The 25566-nt window shown below is 36.5% G+C and overlaps 3 protein-coding genes across 6 annotated transcripts; all 3 read right to left on the bottom strand.

Moving 5' to 3' along the window:
* Positions 1 to 2068: 2068 nt before the first annotated feature.
* LOC103438764 (sister chromatid cohesion protein PDS5 homolog D-like) lies at positions 2069 to 13135 on the bottom strand. 3 transcript variants are annotated; one of them, XM_008377309.4, is made up of 13 exons: positions 12832 to 13135; positions 11065 to 11268; positions 10744 to 10925; positions 8914 to 9040; positions 8597 to 8794; positions 7212 to 8261; positions 6998 to 7087; positions 5453 to 5526; positions 4274 to 4325; positions 3989 to 4069; positions 3833 to 3876; positions 3103 to 3177; positions 2069 to 2945 (listed from the first exon to the last, which is right to left on the bottom strand). In XM_008377309.4, exons 1-13 carry the CDS (start codon positions 12934 to 12936, stop codon positions 2297 to 2299), a joined length of 2931 nt encoding a protein of 976 aa, XP_008375531.1. In that variant the 5' UTR covers positions 12937 to 13135; the 3' UTR covers positions 2069 to 2296. The 3 variants fall into 3 exon arrangements, with proteins under 3 accessions (XP_008375531.1, XP_070673229.1, XP_017189117.1); XM_070817128.1 differs by having other exon boundaries at positions 2069 to 2936; positions 12832 to 13134; XM_017333628.3 differs by having other exon boundaries at positions 11065 to 11310; positions 12832 to 12966.
* Positions 13136 to 15064: 1929 nt separating this feature from the next.
* On the bottom strand, positions 15065 to 16665 carry LOC103438751 (probable CCR4-associated factor 1 homolog 7). Of its 2 annotated transcripts, none has more exons than XM_008377299.4 (2): positions 16358 to 16665; positions 15065 to 16229 (listed from the first exon to the last, which is right to left on the bottom strand). In XM_008377299.4, the coding sequence occupies exon 2, from the start codon at positions 16088 to 16090 to the stop codon at positions 15266 to 15268; it is 825 nt and encodes a 274-aa protein (XP_008375521.1). In that variant the 5' UTR covers positions 16091 to 16229; positions 16358 to 16665; the 3' UTR covers positions 15065 to 15265. The 2 variants fall into 2 exon arrangements, with proteins under 2 accessions (XP_008375521.1, XP_008375525.1); XM_008377303.4 differs by having other exon boundaries at positions 15065 to 16232; positions 16358 to 16595.
* A 987-nt stretch (positions 16666 to 17652) lies between these two features.
* On the bottom strand, positions 17653 to 25229 carry LOC103438740 (factor of DNA methylation 1). Its single transcript, XM_008377287.4, has 8 exons — positions 24971 to 25229; positions 23079 to 23988; positions 22726 to 22907; positions 21687 to 21776; positions 21306 to 21593; positions 19650 to 19862; positions 18687 to 18924; positions 17653 to 17915 (listed from the first exon to the last, which is right to left on the bottom strand). Exons 2-7 carry the CDS (start codon positions 23977 to 23979, stop codon positions 18694 to 18696), a joined length of 1905 nt encoding a protein of 634 aa, XP_008375509.1. The 5' UTR covers positions 23980 to 23988; positions 24971 to 25229; the 3' UTR covers positions 17653 to 17915; positions 18687 to 18693.
* Between the last annotated feature and the right edge of the window lie 337 nt (positions 25230 to 25566).

The following is a 25566-nucleotide window of genomic DNA, read 5'->3' as shown; positions in this document are numbered from 1 at the left end:
TTAGTTACTTTGAACCCATATCAAAATACCCCATAAAAATTATCATTCGAAGAAAAGGGTACCCATACTCTTTATTTATTTTACGGGTGCCGTAGACTAACCCACAAGAGATTAGCTTTCAAAATGTCAAAACACCTAACTATAACTCTTACCAACCTCGTTCTCCAAAAAATAAAAATAAAAATAAAAAAATCTCACCAACCTCCATGTCTATCTTTGTCAATTGCGTGACATGATAACAATTAACAAAGCATGTATTACCACCAAAAGAGGATTAAGGCATAGATTTCATTCTTCTAACTAAATCTTCTACCCATTATGCAGTTCAAATCTGCATTTAGCGAGAATTTTTTTGTTCTCAATAATATAGTTCAAATCTGCATTTGCCGAGAATCGAATCTAAAACCTCTTAATTACAAGTAAAGATGAATATCACTAGATCGTAGTACTAAGTGGCTATATGACATCCTAGGTTACACTATACACACCACAAGCGCCCAATCCAACCAAGAAACTTCAAGGCCTTAAATTATTATATTATAGGGAATAGATCCGTGACACCGTATTTTTTTACACGGATTTTAAACCATCACATCATCCCCTATCAATAGTTGAGATTTAACCTAATATGACAATTAATTTGACTTTTTAGAAATAAAACATACATTGGAAATAAAAACATGAAACCTTTTTTAATTATGACTCTGATTTTCTCTCCTAATCCCATTAACTTTCCTCTTTTTTTTTTCCCTGTTCTTTTCTCTTGGTCCTCACCAACAATCTCTTCTGTTCTCTATTTTATTGAAAGTTAACCCCAGCTTTAAGTTCATACTTCATGCAGTGCTGACAAAAAAAACTTACATCTCTCTTCTCTATCCATCCTCACTTGAGATAATTTTTTGGTTCTGCTAATCAATTTTTTAAAGATGAAATTGTAGCAATGGCACCTCAATTTTAACCCAATTGGAGTAATGGTCACTTAACTAAAAATCTATGACTGTTGATCCCTTAACTCGTCAAAACGTGCAGTTATATTCTTTTTCATTAACTTTGTTAGAACTTCTGTCAAAATGAGTCACGTGCCACGCACGTGAGGCTGAATCAAGGGGCAAACGCAAAACAATCTTATGGAGTTCACATGTGGGGTTTGTAGCAATTAAAATCCCAGATTCCAGTAATCCAATAAGCTAATCAAAGTTCAAAAACAAAAAAATTGTGCAGACTTGCATTATCCAACAAACTGTTCATGCATGACACATGTATATAAACAGAGAGTCGATTTAATAAGAAATTGAAATCAGGACTGGTGCTTCGCTGCCCATCGTGCAATATGGCTTCGTGATTTCGACTCTTCATTTTTGTGAGTCTAGTTTTAGTATCATCCCTGCAGTATAATAACCAAATCGAAAATCATTCGTAAAGTTCATGTCACGTCGTAGTGTTTTATTGAAAGGCTGTATCACTTGATTGTAATCATTGTTTGTGATCATTCAACAAGGACCTAAAAGGTAGACACATAATGAGACCACATTACTAGGTTAACCCCAGAAAACAATGAAAGATCAACCACAAATGGACGAAGTTCTTACCAAGAATTTGGTGGGGGGGGGAGAGAGAGAGAGAGAGAGAGAGAGAGAGAGAGAGGAGAGGGGAATACCTGGTAGGATGGTATTGGAAAAATGAACCAAGATACAGACCAAACTTAAGTCAACCGAATGCTAAAGCTCAGACAAATAAAAATAACGCCATACACACAGTCCTGCATTTTCTATTGAATCGGACCAACTATCCAGTCCAAGGTAATGCCATGGACAGGACAGCCTACCCCCACCCTTTAATATTTCCATCAAATGTGCCAAGATTGCATCGTATGAGCAATTTCAGTCATCGTTTTCTGCTTTTATTATGTTACTTGATTATTACGGTACATTCTTTCCTAAGAGTACGTCTATTTTTCTATGTCGTGTGAGCACGTGTGCGAGAGAGAGAGAGAGAGAGAGAGAGAGAGAGAGAGAGGCTATACTTATGAAATCACACAGTACTCATGTCTGGAGGAAAAACCCATAAATGGTGATGGGAATGCAAAAGAGAGCGAATAGCCCTTTTGCAACGGTTTATATATTACTCATATAAAACCTACATCAAAGGCAAAAACCACTGGGTCTGGGTGCATGTTACTGTGTCTACAAAAGGAATAAAACAGAGACTAACCGACACTTTCGGTACTAGAGCTAAAATCATGCACTTTTGAGCTTGCCCATCAATCACTACCTGTCATCTCTATACACACTTTAGTCTAACTGACGTCAAGTGATCTTGCAGTCTCTGCACCCTTGCCCAATTCCATCAGTTCTTTGAAGCATTCCCTACCAGAAGGTTCAATATCAACTTTGGGACTCTCTCCCTCGGATAAGGTCATAGTCTCCGGTGTGAGCTGTGCGGAGTCAATATCAGCCTTCATACTGGCGTCCAATTCACCAGCAGATATTTGGCCATTATCCTTCAATCCGTCATTTTCCTTGGCTTGATCCCGCTCACATTCATCAATAACCTTATGCTCGCCGACTGATGCAGAGTCAACACCAGTCTTCATATCAGCCTGCACTTCACCAGCAGACGTTTGGTCATTTTCCTTGGCTTGCTCGCCTTCACATTCATCAATACCAGTCTTCATATTTGCCTCCAATTCACCAGCAGATATTTGGCCATTATCCTTGGCTTGATTATCCTCACTTTCATCAATAACTTTACGCTCACCTACTGTGCAAGAGCCAATACCAGTCTTCATATCCGCCTCCAGTTTATCAGCAGATATTTGGCCATCATCCTTCAATATGTCATTTTCCTTGGCTTGATCACCATCACGTTCATCAATAACTTTACGCTCACCTAGTACAAAACAGTCCGCAGATTTACTTTCAGCTGAGACTCCACGTCTAGATATCCTTCAAAATTCAAATGAAGTTTCAGTTAGGGACCAAAAGAAAATAACAGTGACAAACTGAAAGCAACCACCCTCTCCACAAGCTTGTTAATTGGATGCTCATGTGGCAAGGGCAGGTCCAAGAGTAGGTGAAAGAGGAAGAAAGTACACAAACCAACCTTTTTGAGGACAGACCAGCATGCGTTCGTTTTGATCGTTCTGATTTTGGTTTCCGTTTTCTCTTTTGTGGTAGTCTGATCAAGATGCACAACCGAATCATTAATAAGATCAGAGAGACATGTACATGGAAGCAGCCACAGTGTGGTAGGCGAAGCAAATACGATATCAACCATTCAGTGTGAAGAAAGACTTATGAGCAATATATACTATACTATGCACAAAAACTTTTGACTGTATTGAATTAAAGTTGTGGTTAATTTTTTTTCCATTGCTAGGGTACTTTTGAAGGCCTATTGCATCGATCCCTTGGTTTGAAAACTCTACTCTGTAAGTAATATGAAATTGCATCTGTATTATTAGGTTAACCACTAAAAGAAGAAGCAAAACTTATATGAAAAAAAAAATTATTGTGAAAATACGTTTCAAAATTCTTATTAAGGGAGCTCATTACTGTCATATGACTGTGACAAATATTCAAGAAAAACTTTTTCCGTGTAGTCTTGCAAAAATGCAAAGGACTTCCAAGGTTTGTCAAGAACAGGACAAGAGAACTTCAGTGGTAATGATGACTAGAAGGATTGGTTGTGCTTCCCCTAATCATCTAAAGCGGCCAGAAAGAATCAATTTTGCAAACAACAGTTTAACCATAAAAGACAGACACTTGTCAGAGGCACAAGAGAGAGAATTTTGTATGAAGTTAACTGATATTATTTAGGGAAGAATACTTACGTATCAGAAGCAGCAGAAAGTTTTAGCAGATTATCCATTTCGACCTGTTGAAGATAAAGAAAAGTTACGCACGATAGGGAATAAGTTTAACACCAATGATTAAAATAAGAATTTTTTTTTTAAAAAAAAAAGTGCAATTTAAGGCACAACACATACGTCTGGCAAATCATCTCCAATCAATTTCCAGCGCTGCTTTTTGAGGTTCAGGTTTTCTTCATCCCCATCAGCATACAACACCTGTGCAAGAAGTCAAACAGAAAACACATGCTAAGAAAATTATGAAAGGAACCGTAACTGTCAGGCTAGATGACCAAGGAGATCATGTCTAGAACTCAAGGACTCTAGTAGTAGAAGATCTTCGATCTAACATTTCATATTTGTGATACACAAAAAGAGACAGACAATATATCATGAAGACCAAAGACCATAAATCCAACTCACCAAGTGTTTCTTTTTGGCAGGGTCGTAAGAAGAAACAACACCTTCATAAAACCTGCAGAGAGAAATTTCATGCAAGAAAATAATCATTTGGGGCTTAAAACTCCAGCGTCAGACTTAGTGGGGCCATATAAAAAAGCATTGAAAACTCGCATGAAGAATAAAGCATTAACTCAAGAGGGATTTGACTCTTCCGGCAGTTTGGGAAGCCAAAAATTTCACCCATGGGGTATGTACTGAAGATCATAAGCGGAAACAAAATAACACATGAAAACCTCCTGCAAGTCATGGTCAAGTTACTGACTTATTGCATTGGGTCAAGAAACAGAGACATAGTTTCCTCAGCAAACAATACAAATCCTAAATTCAGTGCCAAAGAATCACATTCACCATTTTTTGAACCCCAAAACGTCCTGTTCTATGACATATACTATATCAACCTTCTCTGTTATACCAGATAGACCTGACCCAGGATGAAGAAATAAAACCCATTTACAATAATTTTCAGTATTAACAAATCCTAAATTAACATTGAAATATAATTTGCAATCCCTTTTCTCATTTCTGAAGAAACCAACAAACTCAATTCAAGCATTGCCTCATAATCCATCGCTGGTTTATATACCGCATTTTCAAGCCTACATGTCCATAATTTCACTAAAATGTAATATACCACCCAATTGCTTTTCACTTTATTATTCCCAGACTGGGTTTTGCATCTTATAAGGAGTTCACATCAATTTTTAACATATGTTAACTGTAAAATCATCTCGTATGAAAATTTAAAGCTGAGCCCTCACAAGGTTTTGCAAAACCCTAACCAGATTCTGTACAAAACTACAAACAAAATGGTGAGTTCCCTCTTGAGCTAGTGCCCTTAGGACTTGGGAACATTATCAAATAACATTTTGCTATAATAAAAAGGCTCCATGACTTTCAGTGGATTCGAGTGGCACAAGTCTAATATCCACAAGTATATTCATCAGTGTCCACTCGAATCCACAGAAAGTCATGGAAAATGTTATTTGATAATGTTTCAGAGTCCTATAGGCACTAGTGATCAATAAAACCTAGCAAAAATAGATCATGAACCCCACTGACAGTGTAAGGTGAAAGCAAATATTGACTAACTACAAATATATCTTAGAATGTCATTTTTATCCTCAGTTCTGCAATACTCACTTTTTGTCCTGTGGCCACCAAACCTTTATTCTTCTGTCAACCAACCGTTCACCGAGATCAGGCATTTGAGAGGCCTAAATTGGAAAAGTTGAATTTACAAAAGCAAAAAATTATTAAATATACCAATAAATGAATAGATAAAAGAGGATGTGTGAGCTTAGAAGTTAGATCAAACCGAAATTTTTTACCTGGAAGCATGTTTTTAAAACAATACATTCAAATTAGTAAGGATATGTAATAGCTGACAGAAAATACCTGCCTACCATGCTTGACTAAATACACCAGGGGGAAAATGAACATTTGGTATTCAGGAAAGCATTACCAAACTTAGTTTAAGAGTGAATGAAGTAAGAGACATTTATTTCTGTCTTTTGGTTGCATTAGCCCACCCCAAGGGCTTAAACAAGCACATAGTGATTGTGCATTTTCACGATAATGGGAAGGTGATTATTCCCATATAGAAGGACACAATACTTTAACCACTTCGTAACATAAAATAACAATAAAGATGACAGACTTGTTTGTGTTTTTTCACCTATAGTGCTGACAGATTAGTAAAAGGATAAACTTATTGAAAAGACTGTAACAAATCATGCGAAAAGAGATGTAAGCTAATAACTATCGGCACAAAAATAACAGCAGAAAGCATGTATAAGCATAGAGGTTTTCCACAAATGAACACCACGGTTCCAAATCCAAAGCGCTCTCCTTAATATCTTCTCTGGATAGAACTTACATTAGTGTAACTATAAAGAGAGATACATGTTAACTTTGGAGGATTCCCAAGTTCAAGTACACCATAGTCCCAAATCCAATGTGAGCTCCTTAAGACATTAAATTTCCAGTTGAAAGTTGAAACCCACAGAGACTACCCATACCTCACTGTCTCTGCTCTATTAATTAAGGCCCGTTAACGAAGTAAGAAATGAGGAAAAATATTATAAGATGCAACACCTTACTAAAATGCGTTGGTCTTGTTACTAGTTTAATACTTTCCTTATCATCAGTGAAAAGAAAACATGGATTATCAATATTAATGCCACTACTTAACTCAAATACACCAGATTTCAGAACTTTACTGTTGGACTGAATATTCTGACAAACAAAGGCCAAACTGAACAAAATCAGCATTTTATTTTTCATATCTTCCGACAAAAAGCAGAGGCATGGAAAGAGATATTGAGAACCTTTTACATATTAGTCACTGAAATTTTACTCAGGTTATATCATGTGTAATCCAATAACAGTGTTAATAATATTGTTCGTTTCAACTGCTTCATCTACAAGATGATGCTAATAGGGCCAATTAAAATAATACAGTTGGGGCCAACACAGTATACAGCCAACCTAATGTTGTTCATATTTAGTGCTTTACATGTAGGTAAACAATATGCTCTACACTTTTTAATTAATATTACTCAAAAAATGGTCCAAAGTGACAAAGGACAATGCTTGAGTTGAATAACCACAAATAAAAATAGAAACAATATCAAAGGTAAACATTTTGTTCAAAAGAGAAAATTGCAAGAAGTTAAGAATCGTTACCTCTTCCTTTTCAATGATACGCTTCCTCTTGAGAACCACTTTAGAGGTTCCTTCATTATCTTCATTCGTTTTTTTCGCAGACTCAAAAATCTTTTGCAGAAGTGGACAATTTCATATGGGAGACCCGGCCATATAATAGAAGAAAATTAAAAGTCAGGTGACAACTTAAAATTTCAATATCTATTTATTTTTGCATCATTGTCAGAGAAAGTACCTTGCTACCAGATGCTTCAGTACTCTCCATTCGAGAAGCACCATTCCGCCTACTTTTCTTAATACCATGACGGAGAGATGATGGATCAGTGGTACTCTTCGTTTCTACATCCAAAGACAACTGTTTTTGTGATGCTTTATCAGGATCAGTAGGAACTTCAGATTCCTTATCTGTGACCACATTTACTGAAGAACGAATGCAGCCCTCATTTGATTTTTCAGCAAGTCTAATATCTCTAAGCTGCTCCCGTAGTCTTTCTCCTGTGTTAACAGTCCCCTTATACTTCTTTCTCAGCTTGGGCTTTTCTTCTTTAGGAGTCCTCTCCTCAATTTGAGCAATTGAGAGCTCTTGCTTCACAGCTGAAAGGGAACTAGGCTTAGCAGCATGGTCTGCTACATCTTTCTTCTTCGGCCGGCCCTTTATGTGTTGGGATCCACCAAGAGGGTTCTTCGGAAGAAATGGAGAAGCTCGTATATCCCTTTCAATTTTAGGTTTGGAACCCAGGGGCTCCCTCACATTTTTAAGCATCAAGGGTACTTCAGCCTTTGCACGAAGACGATCATTTGTAGGTGAAGGATTAGACACCTTGTAATCAGACTTACTGCTGGCAGATGGTTTTTGAGTTTTTCTCCCACTACTAATCCAAGAATGGTCGTAGCCTTCTGCTGGGTTCATTAAAGAATTTGGCTTCCTGCCTCTCTTTTTGGAGGCCGAGGATGGCTCTTCTGATTTAACAGCGTTCAGAGAGAGTGAATTGTTGGGTTGAGCATTGTCATATCCTTCTTCTGAACCCTTCAAAGAATTTGATTTCTGGCCTCTCTTCTTGGGAACCGAGCATGGCTCAGTTGCTGATTTGATAGTTTTTGAAGAGTAGTTGTCTGGTTTAGCACTATCTCTTGAATCAATAACCTTGGAGGGTTTAGTATGATGGCAATGCTGTAATCCTGCAGTAGAATTTTTATGCCTGATATGTTCATCCCCAGTAGAAGCAGCTACAGTATGTTCAACTTCTCTGGGACAAACAGCAATTGCCTTAGGCCCCTCGGTCACCTGGATAATGAAGAAGGCTTTTTATTGATGAGTATAAGTTTCAAATGAAAAAGAAAAAAGAAAGGAAAACAAAAAGGAGAGGAATGGACATAACAGTAAATATACATGAACAAATCATTCAGTGCTTCCTAATTCCCATACAAACATACAAGCACACAGACTTATGTCATAAGCCAGATCATACAAACTTTCCTCGCACTAACTTTTCCTGACATATCATGTAATATAAGCAAAGCAGTGCTAGTCCAATTTCTCTAACAATCTCTACATAGAAAGTAGCATAACAGTAAATATACATGCACATCATGTCTGACAATATCACCAGTTTGGCTTACCAAAGTCTTCACAGAATCATTAACATGATCATGTTTGACAGCTTGACATCCATTTTGGCATACAGAAGCCACTATTTGCGCGTAATCATCCAAAGCAGTGTCCATGGACTTCACTGCTTCCACGAGATAAGGTTTAAGCTTAGCTGAAGAATTGTCTATAACCTTCTTCCCCAATTTCCATGAAAAAGGTGAAACAGTCTGAAAAAGTAACAGGCATCTTAAGTGAAGAAACAGAATGATTTATAACAACTTAATAATAAAAATACATAAAAAAGAACAGAACAAAAAAAAAAAGATGTAAAGGAGAAGATTATGACCTGATTTTCCTTTCTAACACTGGATAGAAGAGCTTTGACAAGATCCACGGGAATTTCTTCACTTTCATCTAAAACCATGGTCATAATAGTTTCCATGGCTGAAAATACAGAATGTGGATGATTGGACCTTAACATTAATCAAGTAGAAGCCATAAGTTGTAAATCATTTGAAAGAAATACATGAACTACTGTATTTGAGATAGAAGACAAAGCTTCAAGTTGTCATTAAAATCAAAACACACCACACACATAGAGATTGTCTATTTTATAACTTACTGTTTATATGAATAGTTTTACAGAAAATAAATAGGAAAACTAATGAAAAGTCCAAAAAAACTTCCCTTTTAATGAAAAGCCATTTTTAAAGGTATAGTGAATAGTACCAGAGAAATGTATAAATGTGGTTTTTCGTTAAAAGTGAATAATACCGGGAGTGTTATGTTAAAACTCCCAAAATAAATAGCATGAACACCACAGATGCAATGATTGTCTATTTTATAACTCCATACACCTCTGTCATTAGAAGTAAACAAAGAAGACCCTGTTTCTTTCCTCCACAATCATGTCTTCTGAGAAAAGATTCAATTGAGAATGCTCAGCATAGTTATTTTAAAGGAAAACTAATGAAAAGGGTTTGAAAACTTTGAGTTTTAACGATAAGGACAAAATAAAGGGTAAAGTGAATAGTACCAGGATTGACTTTTTAGTGTAAAAATGTGGTTTTTCGTTAAAACTCCCTTATTTTAACTCTTCCCTTTCACTTCAAAAATTTGGGGTAGATTCCATCTGTTTTGGTGGTGACAGTTTGGCCTAAAACTGCTAATCTTTGCTAGGTTTGGGTTGAGGGACACAAGAAGGCTATGGAACAAAGTTCAGTTTGGGCTCTTTGGGCTTCTGTCTCTAATGATTTTAGGCTTATTTCTTTCTCTTATATTTGGTGGGACTGGAAGTTTGTGGTGCTGTAGTCCTTTTAGACTGTTTGGATTTTTAAGCTCGTTCTGTTTCTCTCCTGCTTTCTTTTCTTTAGTGGTCTTCTAGACCACTTTCTTTTACCCTTTGTTTTTTAGTCAAATGAGAGTAAAAGTTCAAAATGGATCTTTGAGAGCAGAAAGTATCTACAAGAGAAACTGTGAAGATGATGATCTGATGAGTGAAATTGTCTAAATTCATTACACAAATGAAACTATGAATAAATTTTCCAGTTGAATGTTTTTTTTCTTATTCCCTCTTCTTGGAGTGCAGATAGGGAATCCTACAAATATCTGGCTCAAGATCAGTGCAGACCATACAATCTGAAGAAACTCATCAATAATTTCTAGGTGCATAAAACATACAGTTTTACTCTCGCTAACCATGATTAGCGAACAGTGGTTTGAAGGAAAACATGCCCAGTATTAACGTGAAAATTCTGCCCCACTTCAGAATAGCATGCTCTTGATACAAACAATAAAAGACAAGAAAACTCTAGGAATCAACTTGAAATAACAAAAATAAAAAAACCCTACTATTCCATGCAAACAATTGCCTAACTATTGATAAGAAGTGGAGCAGTACAGTTTTTCTCATGCCATTCACAATATATAAATATGTGACAAGAAAATTCCTATGCTTCCATATCAACATACCAGATAATATTACAGAAGTTTCTGGTAGTTTTATATATCTAATATTACATATATTAAAGCTCGTTATATGAGAGAAAACTTCACTTACCAAAAATGAAAGTTTACAACAAATTTCATTTTTCAATTCAACCACAAATCACATTCCAGCAAAGCATCATCAGAAGTCAATAAGTAACATCACAAACAGCATGAATAAAGCTCTTACTGGGTTATATTAAGGAAATGTTGAAACATCTCAAGAATTAATGCACTGCAACCAAGGTCCAGCATCAGCAAGCTTGACCTGACCTTTGCCACAATATGAAGAATGGAAACTGCCTTTCTATAAAAGGGACTGGAAACATATGACAGTTTCTCAAAAGCTGCTACAGTCAGCTGAAAGATTTCCTGTTCAACCAATAAATGGAAAATGAAGTCCTAAGAGTCCATAAAATTAAAATATATGCATTGGAGGATGCAAGATGTAGAACTTCAAAATGATTAACGATAACTTTAGATCGTGGACAGTTTACTAGAGCAATAATACCTTCATCCATTCATCATTGTATGGAGGAACGGGTGCTGTTATTCTCGTAAGCTCAGTAATGCAAGAAGCAACATATAGCTTCACATCCATATCTGAGTGCCTAAACAGCTCATCAGAAATTAATGCCTTCATTATCGGTAGGAGTGCATCTTGCATGGACCTGTGTGGTGCTTGCTGAACATTTGACAACAAACCCTCAGCTTCCTAAAATACAAAAAGAAACAGAGGATCTCAGGTTTTCGCAATCTGAAAAGCCATAAAGAAAGAACAAAAAATTATGAGATAGGTATAATGAACTAAGCAACTATATGAGAACAAATCATAAATACATTTACGCATATCATCAAGACAGAACAATTAACTACTGCATATGTAATTATCTAGTAACATCTGTGAAAGAGCAAGGTGGACTAGAGATGGTTGAAGCACCACAAGAATCAGTAATATCACTATAGTAAAGTTCTTAGGTACGAGCCGTTAACCATGTAAAGCAGCCACTTCCATCTTCCAGTTCTCACTGGCTAAATCTTCTAGAGAAGATAGGCTTCCAAGACATAAGTCATATGTGAGCAATATGATTTAATGCAGACAGAATACTAAAGAGTAATAAACCAACTGAATGGCATCGAAGATCAACTTTATCTAATTTAAGAAAATGATAGTACCAAGCCTTACTTGTCAGAAGTAGAGGAAAAGTGTTTATCAAGTTCAAAACAGGCTAAACCCTTCTCACATGCAAGCCAGTCCAAGAAGGGCAGCCTACTGTGACTCATTCTAGGGAGACTGTTTTCACAACTTGAACCCGACAACCACTAGGTTGCTTGGGCAAGCCAAATTGCTGCTCTAAAATAAGCACTCAATGAAGGTGAGTCTAATAACCCAAAATATGTAGGGCCTTGTGAAACTAAAGAGACTAAAAAGAAAAACCACAGATAATCATGTTTAAGACCAGACGAACAAACAGGCTCTAACAATGAGGAAAGATCATCAATAAGTTTAAACCTTTGGAAATGTACCATCATCAAGTAAACAAACATGTCTTTGCAATTGGACCAATCAATATCTAAGTATGATTGTATTTAGGCATCATGCAGATTATCAAATCTGAACAGAAATGCTGAGGAGCTACTTATTGGAAGTGTATAGAACTCATCAATTTACTTATTATGAATTTGCGTAAGGTCATAGAAGGTTAAGCAACCTACACCCGCACGCATGCACGCACACGCAACATCTTTTAACAAGCAACAGTTCACATTCATTATCTTTTGATAAGCAACAATGTGAATCAAATATTCAAAAATGAAAAATCATAGGCAACAAGAAATTGGGAAATAAAAGTCATCTGTTCACTCAAAACACAATAGTGACTGGAGCACGCAAACAAACATCAACAAGAAACCGAAACCACATTAAAAGGCCAATTTTTTGGTAAAAATTGGGCAAAAATAAGCCCCCATTTAAGCCCGACTCTAAAGAATTCAGAAAATTATGATCAACCCATCTCAAGCCATCACTCATTTGTATTCTAATGTTTTCAATTAGCCCGAAAGAAACCCAAATACACACACAGAAACCTATAAAACACCAACAGTCGGTAATTCAACAAAATGATGAACAACCCGCTTCAGCATTCCCGTGAATTCATCAAACCCAACAAAGAAAATTAGCTCAGTAAACATGTATATGAACATATCTGTGTATCTATCTGTGTGTGTTGTATAAGCAATAAAATAAAACAGAGAGAGAGGGTATAGGGGGCATTACACCAAGGATTTTGAGAAGCTCCTCGGTAGCAGGAGGAGGGTTGAGGAGAATATTTCCAGCCTCCTTGAGCTGCTCCTCCAGCTCTTTCTCAGAGGAACAAGACATTTCAACAACAACCCAGAAAACAAAGCAGCCAAGTTTTAGGGATTTAAGCCCAAGTGTTGGGCACGCTACTCTCTCTCTCTCTCTCCCTCTACAGTTACTGTACTGGGTTTTTTCGGTTATGCCTCGCACGCCATCAAAATCCCATCTTTTGTGCACATTGGCGCTTTCGTTCTTGAGCGCTGGCCTAAAATTAAGAGAAATGATTTTGATACGGCTTTTTTAAGCCTCTTATACATTTTTGTTTTTTTTAACGGTCAATTTTGTTTGATTTATTCAATGAGATAGATATTAATAAAAATAGTGGGTGAGAAGAGGTGTGAAAATTAATTTTCAAAAATAAAATATTGGCATTTTGGTTAAATTACAAGTTTGCCCTTGTGATATTTGAATTTGGAGGGTAATGGTATGATTTTGATGGTATTGTATTGGCTAATAAAGTCATTGTAGCACCAATTTTAGGTGAAATAAGTTACATGCCATATGTTCTTAGATATGGTCATTAAAAACTGTATCCTGGTTGGAGGCATAGAATTAGGACAAGTTTGATGAATTTTCTATATAGAAAAATTAAATTTACTCAACTAGTTAATTCAAATAATTATTTCCTCCAACTAAGTAATCTAATTAATTAGTTCGTAATACCTTTATTCAAGAGTATGGTCAGCGATCAATTAGTAACCACATCAATAAGAGATAAAATTTATCGTTTAGCCAAAAAAAAGTAACCGTATCGAAAAAGAGACAGTGAGATGACTCAGACTCTTTTAATTGTTTTAATGGATTTAAACCCCTATTTAGGGACTCTAAATGAGTAACATTTTAAAGGAACCGGATCCTCTCCAGACCTAACAAATCTAAGCCTAAGAATCAAATGATCCGGGCCGTTGAAATTTGATCAAACGGCTACAATTATAATAACTTTTAAAGAGATCTTCCATTTGTAACCGTTAAATCAAATTTCAACGACTCGGATTATTTGGTCATTAGGCTCAGATTTATTGGGTCTGAAAGGGATCCAGGTCCCATTTTAAATCTACAAAAAATAAAATAAAATCTTGTCATGTCATGTCAGCTATCACACAGCAAACATCATTTCAGATCAAAAATTAAAAAGCATATCAATTCCCCTTAACTTTTAAGAATGACAAAACTATGTAAGTTGACCACAATGTAGTGGACAGTGGAGTGGGAACTTTACTAGGATATACATATTATTATTTTCCAAAAATATAGTAAGGCAAAATAAAACCAATACGGTCAATGAAATATTTGAACCCATATTATTATTTTTTACACTCAACTTACTCTTTACACTTATATTGTATTTACGCTTAGTCCACTCTTCTATTCTCTTAGCGTAGATAATATCGTTTGTTCAAAAAAATATGTAAATTTATTTTTACACCCAATTTAAAAAACCAAAATCTAAACCCTAATTGGTCACAAAGTCGAAGCAGAGAAAAACGTTGAATGGCGCTAATCAAGGCCTTGGATTTGTTCATTGTTTTCAAAATAGAACAACTGCGGCTGCGCCTCAAATTGTGGTGGAAGGCAGCAAGAAAACCTTAGAATGTGAATTTGGCTTGCTTGAAGTAGAAATGGGTGAATTTAAACCAAAATATTCATTAGAAATTCCATGGGATCCCTAGTTGCATATCATAAGTGTTTGGGAAAATTATTACGAGGAAATTATCGTATAATTTTAAGAAACACGTGAACAATTAGATTGAGACACAAGTGTTTCGTTTTTTTTTTTTTAGAGAGATTCAAGCCTCCTACGGTTTGACAAAGTCCAGCAACTGATGCAACACTGTATCCCTCAACTTCCCCTCCAAGATATATTAGCCCAACAGAATTGTTGTGTGACTCGAATCTACCTACACAAGAAGAAGATGGAGAAAATGGAAAAGATGATGGAGAATACCCTCCTTTGATGCAGGAGAGCTCTAAAACTTCAAGGTCGCCATCTATTCGTCAAAAAGAGCGTGTTTTTCTCTATGAAAGCGTATTAAGGTTTCGTTATTATAGGAGAAGGCAGACAGAATAAGGGTTTTAGCCAGAACAGAACGTAATTGTTTTCACACGTCAACAGTTGAGTTAACCTATCTTGAACGGATGCTTCAAAGTCTACAAAACAAACAGCCAAACCATGCTTTTATATGCAAATGCAACCCAATCCGTGAGTCGAATAATCGAAAAAAAGTGCAAGCAATGAGAAGTACCAAAGTTGTGCCAAAAATTGTACATGAAGATGCAGTATCAGACACAGACAAGGTTAAGAAAGAAACCAACTTTCTCATCATGTTCTCTTTTTCCTGTTATTTTCTCTTCAGAAAGTATCCTGTCCATTATCCACACCTAAACCATACAAGACACCAGCATACTTCTCCATCGAACCGCTAAAGAAACTCTCCTTCAGTTTTCTGAACGTACAGGACGTGAGCAAACTATCCGAACCTGCCTGGTGACAAATGCCAACTCTCTCCACTTCCAACAGTTCCGCAAGCTTGTTCAACCCGCCATGGAGGCTATTGCAAAACTTCATCAGATGCTTGATATCGTATATTTTCGGAAAGTATATGTTGATCAAATTAAAGAACCCTGCTTGAGTTTGGGGCGAGTTCTGGCAGGTCAAAAGCTTTAGCAAGTAACCAAAATCATAGCCGCTATGGAAGGTGACCCAATGCACGTTATCATTCAACACAATCCCAGACGACATTAGGAGCTCCCCAAACCGCTTTGCATCAATACCCTTTTCGTTGTTCTTCTTAAAATCGATGCCGCTTTGGCGCAGAAGCTCAATAGAATCACTGGAGAATACATCCTCATTGAGATTGAACTCGCGAAAATTGAACTGCCAAATGCATTGTTTATCAGTTCCACAAGAGGGGAAATTCCCTTGCTCATCGGAAAACGTGAGGCCGAGTTGAATCAGCTTGAGCATATCCACGTTGTCCTTCAAGGTCTGGTAATGGTAGTCGTAACCGTTCTTGAAATTGCCCACCGGACGAATAACAATGCCCGGAAACTCGGTGTCCATGGCGACATACGGATAATCATCGACAATTTTGCGTATCAAAGCAAATTCCTCCTCCAGATTGTCGTTCCACACCTCACGAATATGAATCGAATCGATTTTCGGTAAGAGCGGCATTCCTCTGTAAAAACTAAAAACCCACCAAGAATTTCGACTACGGCCGCGAGATTTGAAAACCCCAAGTGACAAATTCAATCAAAAACGCACGTAGCGGATCCAATTGAATCCACTAGATTTACATAAACCCCAATCAATTCTGCTACAAAAAACAATTAAAAACGATACGAACCCATCAAAAATCATTCAACAAAACTCCAAGCTTTTGATTAATTGATCGAAATATGCATTAGATTATATATAAACACACAAAAAATAAGAACCAACCTCGAATCAAAGGAACGTCAACATGGCATCACAAATCCGACGGTGGGTAGGACTGAGAACTTGCGGGCTCAAAAAAGAAGGAAGCCAGAAAGCGAGGTTTCTAGAGAGAGAGAAACAGAGGGATATGGTGAGAGAGAAGATGTGCTTCCAGATTTTTTTGTTTTGGTTGTGTTTTTGGTTTGTTCTTGGCTTCTTGCGCCGAACGAGAGGCAGAGAAAGAGAAGAAGAAAGAACAAACAGAGATAATAAATACAAAAGCGATAATATAAATTTTTTTTTTTTTAAAAGACAAAGGATTTTTATTTGGCACATTTAAGATTGTGTATGCTACCACCGTAATAGTATATTTGGCACATTTAAGCATGTCTCGTGGCAAGTACTAAAAGTAAGCATGACGTTATGTGCCATGAAAGTTTTTGTCTAATGGAAAGGAAAAGTGAACGGGAACGCATTAGATTAAAGATAATTACCAGTGTGTGATCCATCACTTGCATGTTTCTCGACATACTATCAATAAAAATAAATAAGAAATGAAACATCGGATAATCTTAGAATCTAAATAATTACTGATTTTTGAGAATTTTGACTTAGATAATTCTTAAAAGACAAGTTAAGAATTGAACGATTTCAATTATTAAATCACCTCTAAAATAAGGTTTTAAAAGATGTTATGCACTTGTCAGGGCAATGGGCTGGGATCTAGCACCTGGGTGGCTAGGCGAGGGCCGGACCAGACAAATTTATGTAAATTTATTATATATTATATAACTAAGTACTTATTTATTGTTAAAAACACATATAATTGTATTGGAATACATAAATTGCAAAATAAAATGACATAAATTATAAAGTATTAGAACATATTGAAAATATGAGAAACAGGCATATAATGAGTGTTCATCTAAGTATTCAACAAGTCACTTAAATATTATTGAAAAATTGAAATGCAAAATGAAAGTTAAAATTTTTTTGTCAAAGTGAAAATCACAACCTAAGTGCATGCCTAGGCGGGCTAAGCAAACGCCTAAGTGGATCTAGACGCATTTTCTTAATTTTCAAATGCCTAAGGACTAACCGGAACGGTGGTCAGTCGCCTAACGCCTAGGCTCCAAACCTAGGCAAAGATTTTTAGAACAATGCTCCATACTCCTCCATTTAAAAAATACAAGTATCATTCAACCGAGCTTTGGGTTGGATCAGAAATCAAAATAGCTACATGCACCACATTTGCATCCAACTTTGCTCCAAAATATTTTTCTGATTGGAAACAGAATTTTCGCGCCGGAATCAGAATCTCCAATCCAACAACATCAAATAATAATTATTTTGTCCAGGAGGTACTCTCTTGGCATTCATAATTCAAAAGTAGTAGAGTAGTCAATAGAGTAGTCAATAGAGTCGTCAATAGAGGTTCACAAGTACTACAGTAGATGCAACTAGACAAAGTAGAATCCCTACGAAACATGATTTCCCTGCCATCCGATCCAACCGCTGGTTGTAGATTTACCATCGACCCTCGCTGCTCTGGATTTCCTCTTCTGCCCTCTTGCTACCAGGCCTGCCACACCACACCTCACATTGTATGAGAAACAAATCTTTACAATGGTTGGAAGAATGGTTTTGTTTCCAACAGTTGATTCCATACACAAATGTGTTACCCGAATCCTCGAGATTCAAGTCATTTAAACGCAATTGAGTGTTTGCAACAACAATATGCTGAGGTTGAATTCGTACAAGATGCATAGAGATACAAAATATGAACAGAAGAAAATCATAAGTTACTAGTTCCCCTACAAACTTTATAATACAAGAACACCAGAAAGGCAGAACCCCCACCACACTTGCTCTAACAGGAATTCTACTAGACAGAAATTGCTAAACATAAATGTATTTTGTTTTGTTTTTCTTTTGCAAGACTCGAGAATTGCTTTTCAATCAACCATTATCCCCACCACAACCTACGTATTCTCTACACTGAGTGAAACATGTCTCCAAACTTGAGCCTCTTAATTTTCAAAAGACAAACTGATTAAAATGGAACACGAATCAACAGCAATATCTAAAGTGGTTTGATGTATTGCAAAGGACGTCAAATGTATGTCTCTATCAAATTTCTAATAATCATTTTAAATAACAGCTGCAATCATTGGTGTAATAATGAACGCATCAAACCAGAAAATGAAATTAACAGTAAATCACGTTTCATAGTGAATTCGACAAGGCAATACGAAAACAGAAATTTTTTGAATCTAACAAATTACCCCCAACAAGAGGACAACAATCCAATATATTGAGAAAAAATCAACTTCCAAATAATAATGAAACTAACCTTCGCTTCATGTTCTCTTTCGCTTGAGTGTCTTAATACTCTTTAAGACAAAACTGATAACCTCCTTCAGTGTAGCTTTCCTTCCTTCTTTAAAGTTCCAAAGTTCAGAGATAACATACCTCCCACTTGGATTGTAATCATTAAGTTCTTTCAAGGCTGTAACGACACACTCATGTATCTCATTGCCCCACTCCTCCCTCAGATTCCGTAGTTTCTCATCTTCCTCATCAAGTATTTCCTGTATCACGTTGCATCTCAGCAAATTAATCATCTTCTAACCACCTTCCAATTGTCCTAATGAAGGGGCGATTTAACACGACAATAACATAATTACATATAGCATCTTCACATGCATAAAAACTTGAATCTCTAAAAAAATTTCTTCATTGTATCCCCAGTAAGGAAATTGTTATTCATCAAAACTTTTACCCAATATCTTTGAACACAAAACAGAGGAAAAAAAACACTCATATTACAGAGTTATCAATAAGGCAACTCTGATTCATGCCCAGGTATAAGGAAAAAAATACACATATCAATGTCAAAATGCAAGGTAACAGAAGACTTGGTGCAAAGCACAGTAGCGTTCTAAGATTCATACAGCCAACCTCACTTAGTGGGATAAGGCCTTGTTGTTCCATGTTTGAATCTTTTGTAGACAGGCAGGGTGATAGTGGGACATGAAAGAATCTCAAGTGCAGGAAAGATCAACAAAGAAAGGGTGCCTAGTTCTTGCAAAATACTAATTTATGTTTCAGAATTGGTATAATGATAACTAAAAGACCAAGAAATGGTTGAAAACAAAATAGGAATATTGTGTGTAAGTGTGTTTTGAAATAATGAGTTACTAGATAAGCTTTTTATCATGATATCACATCAAGTTGGAGTGCACATCTCCACTTTCATTGTTGGTTAATAAATGAGTTCGGAAACCATCAATTTGATGGTATTCAAAAGACATACCTTGGGCTCTTCATTGACTGTTATAACCTTGAAAGGATGCCAATCAGGATTTGTCAGATTATCCTGCCACAAGGAGCATAGAGTGGAGGCCTGCACCTGTGCTTCCTCAAGAGTGAATCGTTCCTTGCATGTGTTCATGAAGGGCTTCTGATCAAGATCACCCATTCTCTTTATCCCAATATTAGATCGACCACTCAACATTTCACTCAAACCCTGGATAAAAAGTAAGAGCTTTCATGACTTCATTATCTCTCATTATCATATGATGAAAATATGCTAATTACAAATAATTTTTCAAGTATTTTCGTTTTATAAGTATGAACCACACAATTATGCCAAACAGAAAACACAACTAGCAGCATATTTCCAAACTCTATATGATACTCTGGTCTGAGCCACAAGATTAAGCCAAACAAAAAGCACGTGAGATTAGATGATTACTTAAACAGAATTTATCACACATTATTAACTCATCGCTCTAAAGCGCTTTGGCCATTTCTTTTTCTTTCTTAATGTACTTTTCCTAGCCTCCGATTCCATTACCTTCCAAGGCAATGTAGTGTGGAAAGAATAATCATAATAAGTCATTATGTTAACATTATAAAGTGGGATATACGTTTCATAGAATATCAAAAGTATGCATAAGTTTGTGTCTATACAAAACAAATAAATAAACATGTGTATATAATTATATATATATATATATATATAGTGAGAGAAAGAGAGAGAGAGAGTAATGGGTTCTTGTGTGTTGTATTGCCAAACTATCAATCAAAGTACAAAATTAAGATGGTTCCACCTTGTCACTATTCCAGTTTGATAATCAAGAAGCATAACTTGTGAGACAATCTAATAAAAGAATATCTCTATCCGCACACACAAACATACATGTACATATATAGTCCACCATTATAAAGGTGACTTCACGAACGTGGGATCCCACCAATCTACCAGCGAGTAAAATTATGTTAAATAAACTGTAACCATTTAGAGTTTAGGAATCAGCTCTCATGTTTTTGGCCAAGTTAACTCTTCCCCACCTAGATTAATAAACCCTGTCAATACACTGAAACAAAAGATTAAAGATCGTACCCAGTGCACAAGGCTCCCGCTTTACGCAGGGTCTGGGAGAGGTGAATGTCGGCTAGCCTTACCCCCATTTATGGAGAGGCTGCTCCCAAGTCTCGAACCCGAGACCTACTGCTCATGGGCGAAGGCACTTGCCATCGCACCAAGTGCGACCTCTACACTGAAACAAAAGATTATGAAGAAAAAATAAAATGCGAAGGGTCCAATGATCTGAACCATATATTTTAAGGCTTCCCAATAATCAACCTTGCGAAAAATAAAAAACATCTAAAACCTACTGTCTTTCAACAAAGAAATTGGCAAACAGTGTTTCAACAAACCAAGTAATGATCAGATGATAACCAAAATGGCTAAACCAGTTCCACTTCGGTTGGTTTTCTTGGATGATCTTAATTGAGCACTTAAAAAACCATACAGTTTTCATTGTGGAACTACTGTGTGGGTCCAGCCCCAACAATATGGTCCTTACTTTTCTTACAGTGTGGACATCCTTATAGCAGGGTATATAAAATAAATATAATTATCAATAAACAAAGTTCAAAATAATAAGGAGGAAGAAATGCATACCGCTATTAATTCTTTACGAGCTTCTTGTAACTCATCATTGCTTTGGCGTTCTTTGGTGATAAGAGTTTGATTTAGAGATTCTAAATCCTCAAGTTCATCAACTTTTTCCCCCAATTCATCTTCCATTTCTTTTATCTTCGATTGAACTGCAGCATCATCTTGATCCCCCAGATGCTTCATCACCTCTAATTTCCCTTTTAACTCTTCAATCTCCATCTCTAGCTTCTGTTTAGCATCCAGTTGCTTTTCTAACTCAAGTATTTTATTTAAGGCATCCTCTTTTTCTCTCTGAAAAGTTCAGATTCCTAGTCAGTGAAACCCATAGAAACACAGATATAGCAAGGAAGTTTTTCCTATTGAGCTTAATACTACATTTCACACCTTTTGCTCTTCAACCAGCCTCAAGACACTCTCATCAGCCTTTTTCTGCTCCTCGGAAGCCAATTGGAGTGAATTGTTTCTCTCATCATTCTGGAAGGGCAGAAACTATTTTAGTACCCAGAACACAAACCAAGAAACGGCTTTACCTACTGGCTGTGCATTTCTAAATTTGATTTCTTTACCACATGGCAATGCTTATGTACATGCCTGTGTTTGAATTACTAGACAAGTTTACAGGAGCTTAGCTTGTATGATTATGACGATAAACTCTTGACCAATTTACAAACCAAACTGGATATCGCAACCCCCCATAAAATAAAAACCAATATGAAGCAGAACTCACATAATTTTGATGCATCCCAGAAATTAAATGGATATAATGAATCATTATGACAAACGCCGTACTTAACTCCTAATGCAGACAATTAAACCCTTCTATTGAGGTCTCAAACTGTTCCAGTCTCCCATTAATCAAATATGAAACTGGGCATGACTTAAATCTTATACAGACAGGAAATGATTCTAATACTACTTGATTAAACATGCATACAATTAGCCCCATTTATAGAGGTGTAGAACTCTTTCAGACTCCTATAACTACATAGGAATTTAGTCGGTTCCAACTCCATTAATTAAGCTATACTTGGAACAGTTAATGATTGAGTAGGTAAAACAGCTTTCATCAAGTTATAGAATTTGACAATTCAAATTCTTGAAATATCTACAGACCTGAATAACTAAAAAAAAGGTCGTACCCAGTGCACAAGGCTCCCGCTTTACGCAGGGTCTGGGAGAGGTGAATGTCGGCTAGCCTTACCCCCATTTATGGAGAGGCTGCTCCCATTTACAGACCTGAATAACTAATAAAATTAAATCCAACTAGACAAAATTCGTCTGTTTTTGTAGCTAATTGACAGAATACAGGTAAATAAAAAAGAAATGCAACATATGGACTGCTGATAAACAAGTAGATTCAATGCTTACCTTAAATTATTACAATGCAAAATATGGAGTGGTACAAGTATGTGATATATGTTACCTTCTTTTTATCCTCGTCAAGTTTTTGCCTCTCACGCTCAGTCACTGCTTCACGTTTGTTTAGTTCTTTGCTCCAGGTATCAAGTTTCTTTTTCTTAGACTCCAGCTCATAATTCAATTTCTCTTGCTCCTCCAAAATTCTCTGAACATTATTTCTTGCCATTTGCTGCATCTTCCTCGTTTCTAATATACTCGAAAACAGTTAGTCAAGGAACCCCAACAATGCCATATATATAAGAGAATCAAGCAAAGATATAAAATTCACCACAAACGCATAGGCACGTTTAAACACAAGCATGTGCTTCACACACGCCCATCAAAAAACAAAGCACAGGAGAAGGGCCAGGAAAAAACCTTTAACAAAGTCATTGTGCAGCCGATCTTTCTCTTCAAGCATCCTACTTAAGGACAGTGTCCTCTCATTGTACTTGTAACGCAGTTCATCCAGATTCTCATTTGTCATATCAATTTTATTGGCCAGGCTTGCCACAACATCATTTCTTTTTCTAGCTGCTTCCTGTACAATGTCAGACACCGTTCTAAGCTCTCCTGTCTTGCGAAGAAACTCTCCTATCTGCCCTTGGGAATGATAATCATCAGCGCGCGCACACCACCCATAGATGCTTGAGCCAGGCTGTTCCTTTCTGGCATTCCAATCCTTTTTACTTTGACAGTCGGTCTCAAACATCTTCTCAAAATCAGTAGCACTCCCAAAACCACTCCAATCTTTACTGAAATATACCACAGCGCATGCAGCAGGATCGCCTTCGTTCCACAAAGTATGAACTTCTGAAGGTTTACATTTTGAAAACTTTCTCATCCAATATCCAGAATCTAGAAGATCTTTCCCATCCTTTGGCTGGCTCACTATGTTTACAACAATGCCAGTCCAAGGCCACACGTAGAGATCTTCTTGCTTTTCTTGCTGTGTGACAGGTGCCGGTAAAATTGGACGTTGTATTTGTTCTCCTTCGCTGGCTAGGTCATTCTCCAAGTAGATTGCCAAGGCAAGGTGGTTGGCTTTCTGTTTCGCATTTCTGAGAGCAGAACCTTTGGCCACCCCTGAAGCATGTTGGAAGAGTTCATTGAATTTGTAATCTTGTTTCTTCTTCCCCGCACAAAATGGGCATCTAAGAGTCCCATTAGGACCCTTTACTTTATATTTTCCCTCCCGTAACAGCTCATAGGGTTTATCTTTGTATTCATGGATCTCGGAATCACTAATATCAGATTCATCTTCAGAGCTGTAGTCCATCTGGATTGTCTACAAGCATCACAAATCATTGTTAGAAAACGGACTTAGTTTGGCTAATCCATAAAACTCCGAACCCACAAAACCAGAATACTTTGTAGGAGTTTAATGGCCATTACAACATGATGTCACTCTGAAAGGTCAAAGTAATAAAAATTTTGAGCAAAAGGAAAAATTCAACAGACAATCAAATGCTTTAAGTGTGTTTAAACTAATGAATTCAATCTGCAAATTACTCAAGAATCAGAACAGTTTCTCAACAGAATCCCAAAAAATTGAACAGTTTCCCTCATTTAACAAAACTCTGTGAACAAAGTATTTTGAAATGCGATAAACGACATTTCAAAAATCAATTTTATGCTTCAATCTTCAATCTCATAAACAACATTTCAAATGCGAAATTGAATTGAATTAAATGTTACCCATAAAAAAAAGGTAAAGTACAAAAAGCTACCCAACCTTTTTCTGGGTGATTCCAAATTAGTCTCAACCTTTTAAAACATTCCAAATAACTAACTAATGTTTTGAAAATTAGACATCTGGTAGGTGACCTGGAACTTTACCAACATTAAGTGATGACGTTGCTAGCACTATATGATTAGTTTTCACTAATCGACGTCTTTGGAGTTCTAATCCCCAAATTAACCCATTTGAGCCCAGTTAAACCATAAATTTGCTCTACATCGCGTCAATTTGGAGATTCAAATCTCCTTTTGTCCATGTCTCTGAACGCTAGTGAACCTAATAGATGTCCATTTTTTCAAAACTTTTGGTAGTTATTTGGAATGTTTTAAAAGCTTAGGACCAGATTGGAATCAACTTTTGAAAATTGGGTAACAATCTGGACTTAACCCTCAAAAATATATACAGAATTCGCTAACCCACAAAATTTGAGGCCACATTTCAACATGCAAACAGCAGAGGATCGATATAATCAAAGAAATCTTCAGCTCAAAAGCGCAGATTGTAGCGAGAGAAAAGGAGAGAGACTTACATTGGAGGGCGACAGTCGATGAGGGCAAATGGGTCTCTCTTCCTCTCCGTCTTCTTCTTAGGGCGAGAGAGTAGAACGTTCAGCACTCAGTAGGAAGCCCTAGATACTGGTTCCGAGGTGAGGTGAGGTGAGGTGACGATCACGTGCCTTCAGGCCTATCAGATTGTTACAGAAGTGAGCCAGTGACTGTGAGGGAAAGCCCTCTTTCTACTAGTGGATGGTTGACATTCCCGATGCATTAGAGACATTTATTTTTAATGAAGTTTTAACGAAACAGTTGGTACTGTTTATTTTAACGAAAATGATATTTTTACTTTAAAAATTATTTTTGATACTATTCATTTACAACACATTTTTGTCATTTTGATTAAAATTCAAAGTTTTCAAGTCATTTTCATTAGTTTTCCTTTCACCTAATTCTCTTCATCAAATAATTCGATCTCTTAAAATTTGATCAAACGGCTAAAGTTATTATAACTTTTAGAGTGGGCCCGTATTTTTAACCGTTGAATTAAATTTCAAAGGCCCGAATTGTTTGATGATAAGGATTAAGTGAAAGGGATCCGTTGAAAATACATACTTTTACGTGGAACTCG

This window comes from Malus domestica, chromosome 17 (genome assembly GCF_042453785.1).
Source record: "Malus domestica chromosome 17, GDT2T_hap1".
Taxonomy (NCBI): domain Eukaryota; kingdom Viridiplantae; phylum Streptophyta; class Magnoliopsida; order Rosales; family Rosaceae; genus Malus; species Malus domestica.
The sequence above is the reverse complement of the archived record's forward strand: the minus strand, read 5'-3'. Positions and strand labels throughout refer to the sequence as shown.